Source organism: Pygoscelis adeliae, unplaced genomic scaffold (assembly GCF_000699105.1).
Source record: "Pygoscelis adeliae isolate BGI_AS28 unplaced genomic scaffold, ASM69910v1 Scaffold42, whole genome shotgun sequence".
Taxonomy (NCBI): domain Eukaryota; kingdom Metazoa; phylum Chordata; class Aves; order Sphenisciformes; family Spheniscidae; genus Pygoscelis; species Pygoscelis adeliae.
In genome coordinates, this window is record NW_008824283.1 from 9221691 (window position 1) to 9229756 (window position 8066).

Consider the following 8066-nt stretch of genomic DNA (forward strand, 5'->3'; position numbering starts at 1 on the left):
CTAGGGTGGCTCTCCTGTTCCTATAGGAAGCAGCATTTGCTGCTTCATCAAAACCCTGCGCCATGCAGACAGCCCTCCAGGTTTTGTCTGGAGGATGCTTGTGTGCCTTTGCATGCACACAGAAATAATGAAGTGGCTTGTAAAGGGTCTTGGCTAAATGAACTGGCAGGACAGAGGTGCCCCTGCCATTAATACTGTTTTTAAGGAAAGTATTTCATAATACCTTTGGTATCTTGGTGGTACTTTTCTTCTATTCAAAGACCAAAGTATGCTTTTAGTTTCAGCCCATTTTGTCAAAAAAGACCATCAGTGAGTGTAGGCCTAAGAATAACTGCTTCTTCACTCCAAGTATTTTGCTGTTTTCCTCCCCATTTTCCTTAAGGCAATAGTTGCAAACTGTCACGTCATGCCAGCAGATTTTTTTCCTCACTTCAAGCTAGCAAGTCCAAAGTAACACGGAAAATGCCATTGTACTTCCCTTCTGACCTCTTTCCCAATCCGCTGTGCCCCTGGACAAACATAATGCTTGCCAAGGAAGCAAATCCCCTGCTGCCGCTGCTCAGGTGTAACTCAAATGGACAGATGGACTCAAAAGAAGAAAAGTAGAGTGTAGATCCTGCGTTTTGGGGTCCTTTCTTCTCTCATTCTATCTGAGAGACTCAGGCAGATCACTGCATGTGTTAAAACACCAGGTCCCTCAACTTATTTCATAGACATCTGTGTTTTTCAAAGATTTTTACAGGAGAAATAATTCTTTTACCTACCATATGTCATTAATGTATTTGCTTCTTTCCTGTTGCTATGTTATATGCTTGTATTTAATTATGTACTTTCTTTCTCATAACTCATCCAGTTCTTCTTTTCTCCAGTAACACATAAATGCTCAATGTATGGTGTATGTCTCTGATGTCCTGTTGTATTTGATAAGTGAAAGGAGATAAGGGTTTATTATATCTGTTCTTTCTTTCAAGATGTGCATGTTGCCAATTTTGAAATAGTTTTTAAGCTGTGATTGAAATAAATGAAATCTTCTGGAAAGAATCATCACGGCTTACTACTAAATATCAAAATAAAAGCCATCCCATGCAGAGCAGGTTATATTTGGCATGCATCTACTGGCTAAGTAACATATCCGATTTGGCTCTTTGGTTCGGAAAGAGGATTAGCCAATGTCTGACAGCTATTTTTCTATTTGTGGAATATGAGCTTATTCAGTTTTAAGGGCTCTTGTAGGAAATTGGCTTGTACCTGTGTAAAAAGGTTCAGCGCAGTATATCATTAATAAAATAGAATTTGTACAGAGGAGGTCTCTTCCCAAAACATTTTTGTGGCATTTGGAAATTTCATGGGGAAACAAAGAAAATAAAACCTCCTCACATATGTAAGTTGGTGCCCCTGGAAAGCATGTGGAGCATTGTGTTGGTTTCATAGCTCTTTGAACAGTGAATAGACGGTTGTTAGCCTTCTGTAGCCCCTATATGAATATGACCATGAGCAATCTGTGTGTAGAAGTGTGTTTACATGGTGACTCTGAAAAAATCCTTATCTTCTCTCTGAACCTTTTTTCTCTGTGTCAGTGTTTTGCTGCATGGCGAGCATATTTGTTTACTGAACCATGTGTATAGTAATATCATTTGTATTTAACTCTGTCTTTATAACTGTTTGCGCTGCTAGCTGCTACACTGAAGCAACCATGCTGTTCTCAAGGCAGTCAACCCTTGATGATTTAGATGGACCAGACACTGTTCCTAAAACAAGTGAGCGCGCTCGACCTAGGCTTCGTAAAATGCAGAGCATGGATATGTCCTCCTCATCAGCTGACAGTGGCAGTATAGTGTCAAGGTGCTTAACTCATGCATGCTTTGTTCACTCATTTACCCATACCATTATACTTACTGCAGTGTACATAAATTTGCGTTTGCAGATATGTGGTGTACAGAGTGGTTTGCATGGTTAATGGAAGCTTTACTCCCTTCTGTGTTGTGGCACGATTCTGAGGTTCAAAGTCAGGGTCATAATCTAGGACTCATTTGCTGTTTCACTTCTTATTCTGTTTTTTTTTGTTGTTGCTTTGTTTTTCATCCTTAATTCATATATTTTTAAAAGTTGTTCCATTACATTACACTGGCTGTCTAAAACCAGGCTAAAGTCTGTATTTATTCAGCTAAAAAAGAGTCTGATTTCAGAGTTACTGAGCTGATGGTTGTTCTTATTAAAATTGGAAGCTGGAAGTGAAGTTTCTCAGCTAATCAGTTATCCTAAATATGGACTTAGATGTCTAGTTTTAGAAACTAAGATAGGCAAACACTGGCCCTGCTCTTTCAATTTTTAGTTTTCTCCATATAGGAAAGATTGCTAAATATGTTTTGATTACTTTACCATTGATTTACAGTCTGTGAGGTGTTGGAATTAAGAAAGGAAAAATAGCTATGAAAAGATAGTGAATAATATTAATATCCAGTGCAAGAAAGAACTGTTCAGAGCCATTCACCCACTTCTTAGCAGGTAAAAAACAGGGGTTTGTATGCCGTTGGGAAACAGTGTTTCAGCTAGTATTATAAATATTATAAATATGAAATTGTATGGCATATTAGATAATTCTTTTTCAGCATTTAAAGTGTTTTACAGATTTTTGGTGTTGATCAGTTTTGAAATGATGGGATTTTATGGTTTTGTACATTTTAACCAGGATGAGTGCTACCGTGAATCATCAAAAGACACATCCTAATAATAGTGTTACGCGTTTTAATTAAAAGTCTGCTAGAATTAAAGTGATCTAACATAGCCACAGTAAGTTTGGAAGCAGTGTAAAAGAGAAAGAGATGGAACTTAATTTTTAATTTTAGCAGGAGATGGTAGTGCCAGCTGGCTTTGCCAGTGCCAGTTTTCTTTAAAAGGTTATACTTTAGGCAAAAACATGGCCCCATTCATTTCATAGAAGCTGTGTGAAATCTGGTTTTGTCTCTGTTGAGATACAAGAATATGCAGCCAACAAAAGACACTCAGTTGATGCCTATTGTCTAACCTATGGAGAAAGACTGGAATGGAGACTAAAAGAGAAAGAGTGATGTTCGAGGGGAGAGGTGAGAAAATACTTGTGAGGGATGAAAAGGGTGAAAGCAAAGCCAAGAAAATATTTTTTAAATTACGGTGTCCAGATTCCCATCTGGAGTCATCAAGCTGCATGAATTTACATCAGCTGAGACTGTTGCAGAGCACAGAGCATTAAGAGAGAAAGTGATTATGGACAAGCAAAGCTGAGAATAAACAAGGTGAACAAGCAGAGAACTGAACAGAGAACAGTTGAGAAAGAAAATAGTTGCATACAGAAGAAAAGCAGGCAGGTAAGGTAAAACTGAAGACTGTATTGAAGAACATAGGGCAATCTAAAGGTAAGCAAGATACCCTGTTACTGGAACAGTTTCGTAATCTGGATTGTATTTCTCCATGTTAGCAATGTACTTGTTCTTTTATTTGGAATCAGAGTTGATGTGCGTGTTCAGCTCATGTTCCAGTTGTATACAGCACCTCTACGGCGGTTGTTAAAAGCACCGTGTTTGGAAGGAACCCCATGGCTGCCTATCATTCACCATGGAGCATGCTTTAAATAGATGTAATAGCAAGTCCTGATTCTGGTCAGAAAGTGTTTGAACTACTTTCAGAAAGTTGGTGTAGTTTCTCTTGATGATGATATTAATATGACCTTTGCTGGTGTGAAAAGATAGTGAATCATTGTGAGTTCACTGGGACATCATTCGGAGGGCAGATGGACCCAGATGGTCCATCTGTGTAAGAGGAGATCATGATAATATATTTTCTACCAGATTATATGAACTTTGAAGGCCTGGGAATGCAATGGGGTTGCTGAGCTGTCTGCATAAAGGTACAATTAACAAACTTTGCTTGGTGGTGAGCCTTGTAAGCCTCAACTCTCTCTCTTCGTCCATCCCCAACAGTGAACCTACACAGGTCACCATGCTCTATTCTCGTCAGGGGACGACAGAAACCATTGAGGAGGTAGAAGGGGAGCATGAAGAGGAAGGAGGTCATTCTGCATCAAGGCCAGAGGAAGAGGAGGTGGAAGATTATAGCCTGGGTTCAGAAGGAGCTGTGTATACTCCTGATACCGATGTGCCATTGTACTCCACTGTGGATAGCAATGCAGAAGCTCCACCTTCCTATAGCAAAGCTGTCAGCTTAGAGCACCTTCCCTTTGGCTCCCCAGATGACTCAGCTGGTAAGAGCCTCATGATGGTGAGCCCAGATGACAGTCGGACGGACAAACTAAATGATACGATTCTCCCTCCATTGACGCACGAGCTAACGGCTAGTGAGCTGCTTCTGAACAAGTAAGGACCTTTGTCAGGGAAAAATTGTTGGTCCCAGTCTGTGAAGTTTTGTCATTACTTTGGTTTTTTTGCCTCAGAACTAGACTACAGTTTCTGATACAGACCTTGCGCTAAGTTTGATTTAAGGGAAGAAGCTCATTTCCTGTGCAGTTGTTCTAATTACAGATTTCTAAAATTATTCAAATTCATGTTGGAAAGAATCTCTGCTTTCTCCCCAGATACCATAGCTAATTGTTCCAATTAGCGTCAGATTTCTGTGCTGCAATTGTCATGGGGTCAAGGGCTTTTCTAAATATTCCTTGTGGAGAGGGCTTCTCTTCTCCAGGCAGCTGTGATTTCAAATAAGTTTCCTCCAGGGCTATCTGGGAAAACGTTTCTGTTTTAAATATTTTGGATTACTATAAGGGAAACGGACCTTTGGCAGAGTTTTTGTTTAAGCCAGTAGAAGCTGAGGGCTATGTAGAGAGAACACCTTGCTAAGTACTTTCATAAGGGGTAGGATGCTCCCCTCTTTGCCCCTCAGACGCTGTGCTCAGTAGCACAAACAGCATTGAGGTGGGGATGGTACCGCTGCTCTTCTTCCTCTGCTTCCCGGCCTGACTCAGCTAGGGGAGAGCTTCCCGGAATGCATGGACAAAATCTTAAAACATAGAAATGCCTTTCAGCCTGACTGCATCTGGAGAGAGAGAGGCTGTGTAGATCTGACTTGGTAGATGCAGTGTCTTTTTTTCCTGTTTTCCATAGTCCTTTTTGCTTTTCAGTGAGATCTCTTCTCGGGCCAGGGCACTCTTTATGAAAAGCAAAGAGAATTGTGAACATATGTGAAAGTCATATAATGATTTCTTGCTGCCTTTTGTATTTATTTGAGTTAGGTAAAGGGGAGAAGATTGGACACATCTAATGCTCAAGGGCATTTATTATGTTCTGATCTTATGTCACAGGACTATTCATAACGTACGTCTCCTGATGGCCCTCTGGAGTTTCTCCAAATTCCCATCTGTATTGATAAATCAGATATGAATCCAGACAGGGCCACACCAACATGGTGTGATTTACATGAGATATGTTGGTTGGGCAACTGTAGGAAAGCAGTGCTTGTAGAAGTTCTTGGGCCAGACCAACTCTCTGGGTAAATTAAAAAACAGCAGAACAGTGCTTCTAGTTATTTTGCCTGAAATTCTTTTTTTCTGAGCTTAGAATCAGGCTCTTTGATTATAATACCAAATCCTATCTGGTTTTTTTTTCCATTGAACTCAGCAGCAGAATTTTATACTTTTTCAAAAGGAAAAATAGTAGCAATTTAAAAAGCATCTCTTGTGAAATTAATTTTCATTTCATTTACGGTGCTCTGCTCCTCACAGGATGTTTCATGATGACGAGCTGGAGGAGTCAGAGAAGTTCTATGTGGGTCAGCCTCGAGTCTTGCTTCTTATTTATGCCCTGTACAATACGCTGGTGGCCCGGTCAGAAATGGTGTGCTATTTTGTGATCATCCTTAACCACATGATCTCTGCCTCCATGATAACCCTGGTGCTTCCCATCCTTATATTCCTTTGGGCCATGCTGTCTGTTCCTCGGCCAAGCAAACGTTTCTGGATGACAGCCATTGTCTACACTGAGGTATGCTGCTGTTTTTGCAACCCCATGTCTAACACAGAAAAGTTAAGTTGTAAGCTTTGCATGGTCTGTTTTCTGGTTTTGATCTCTAGGATCAGGGGCCTTTGGCCCTTCATATTAATATAAATATTTGCTGAAGTCCTCAGCAATTTCTGTGGTATGAAAAGGTCTTGTATGTGTTTTTCTTCATTGCAATGAGCAATATCCTTCCTGGCATGTAAAGCAGTTATAACAAGAACAGACCATTTGCAAACAGCTACTATATAATTGGTAATCAAGAGACAGTATACATTGCTTGTGGCATCTCAGGTACCACTGAGCATCATCTGTTGGCAAATGTTGATTGACTTTATTACTGAGGAAATGTGAACTGTTGTTCCTCTGTAGCATGAATATACTTATTTATCTTCTCATAAAACTGACAAAGTAGTCATATTTCTCCCCTCTTAATGTCACCAGGCTATTATATCTGCCATGCTTATAAAACATCCCAAGTGTGTTGTGTTTCTGAACAGGTGGCCATTGTCATCAAATACTTCTTCCAGTTTGGCTTCTTTCCTTGGAATAAATATGTGGATTACACAAAAGATAAACCTTACCATCCACCCAATATTATTGGCATTGAGAAGAAAGAGGGTTACGTGCACTATGATCTTGTTCAGCTCCTTGCTTTATTCTTCCACAGATCCATTTTAAAGGTAATCTCAGTTCACGTAGTTTCTTATTTTATATTTAGTTTTTAGTTTTAATTTTTTAGTCACTCGTGATATAGGGAAGTCACTTATTTGGATATTAGGAAAAATTTCTTCACTAAAAGGGTTGCCAAGCATTGGACCAGGCTGCCCAGGGAAGTGGTTGAGTCACCATCCCTGGAGGTATTTAAAAGACATGTAGATGTGGCACTTAGGGACATGGTTTAGTGGTGGACTTGGCAGTGCTAGGTTTACAGTTGGACTTGATGATCTTAAAGATCTTTTCCAACCTAAGTGATTCTATGATTCTGTGATATCCCAAAACAATGAATTTGTCTTCCCCCTTGTGAACACATGACTGAGCTTAACAATGCCTGTGATAAATACTGTGACAGAAATACAATGTTGAAAAATGCTCTCTTCTTCTTTTTCCACTAGTGCCATGGATTATGGGATGAAGATGAGAAAGGGGACAGCTCCAGTAATAAAGAGGATACTGATGATGAGCTCTCTCTGACAGGAGGCAGGAGAGATTCTTCTGCCTCTTTGAAATCTGTCAATCTTGCGGCATCGGTGGAGTCCATCCATGTCCACTTCCCTGAGCAGCAGACCGCCATCAGGAGGAAGAGCTCTAGCAGCGTATCACAGCTTTCACACAGGTCCAGCTTCTCCTCACACAGATCTAAGAGAGGTAAATGTCATGGCATTTCTGGTATTTGAAGAGCAAACATTCATTTCCGATAGGATCATCCTTCTGAAACCTTGTGCCGGTTGCTGTGGAGATCCCAGAGGCTACTGAATGCTGCTGCTCCTCAGTGAGGAAATAGGATATGAACCAAAGTATCTTCATGTTTGAACACACTCCAAGCCTTCTTAAAGTTCAAATGGAGAGCCATACTTTGTGATTCACTATGTTTTTAAATTGACATTATCCAAAAGCTGGGAAAGGAATGCTCAGTGTGGCCCAGATCCAGAATTTCTGGTTCAGCATAATCTCCACCTAGAGGGAATGCAAAGCACATGTATTTTTCATATCTACATTTGATGACACTTCAAGTGAGAAAAAGTTTTGATTAGGTATATTGAAACAGATTACCTATCCCATCTTGTAAAAAGGATGGGCTTACTCTATCCTGAATGTATATATTACCGATTGAGATGACTGAGTCAGATCAATCAAATACTTGCCTTTATTGCTAGTCTTCTCTTTTTATAGTTATTCATCAAGTTTTGATCTGCCAGTGATTAAACATTTACTGGATGCTATCAAGATTTTATCATACTGGGAAAAAAGCATAAGAATTCATTTCAAAGCTTCTTTCAAATGTAGGACGCATATATGGGGTGGAAGTCTCGAGATTTATTACTTTCTAGTTTTTGTATTTAAACTTTGATTTTGAATTAGCTT

At 39.8% G+C, this 8066-nt stretch overlaps 1 protein-coding gene across 1 annotated transcript in view; it reads left to right on the plus strand.

Annotated features, from left to right (window-relative positions):
* PIEZO2 (piezo-type mechanosensitive ion channel component 2) overlaps nt 1-8066 on the plus strand; it is a 270740-nt gene that overhangs the window by 245889 nt on the left and 16785 nt on the right. Inside the window, exons 39-43 of the mRNA XM_009318585.1 lie at nt 1675-1842; nt 3957-4349; nt 5711-5969; nt 6482-6664; nt 7097-7349. Of these exons, the coding sequence (XP_009316860.1) occupies nt 1675-1842; nt 3957-4349; nt 5711-5969; nt 6482-6664; nt 7097-7349 (1256 nt within the window). The remainder of the gene's footprint in view (nt 1-1674; nt 1843-3956; nt 4350-5710; nt 5970-6481; nt 6665-7096; nt 7350-8066) is intronic.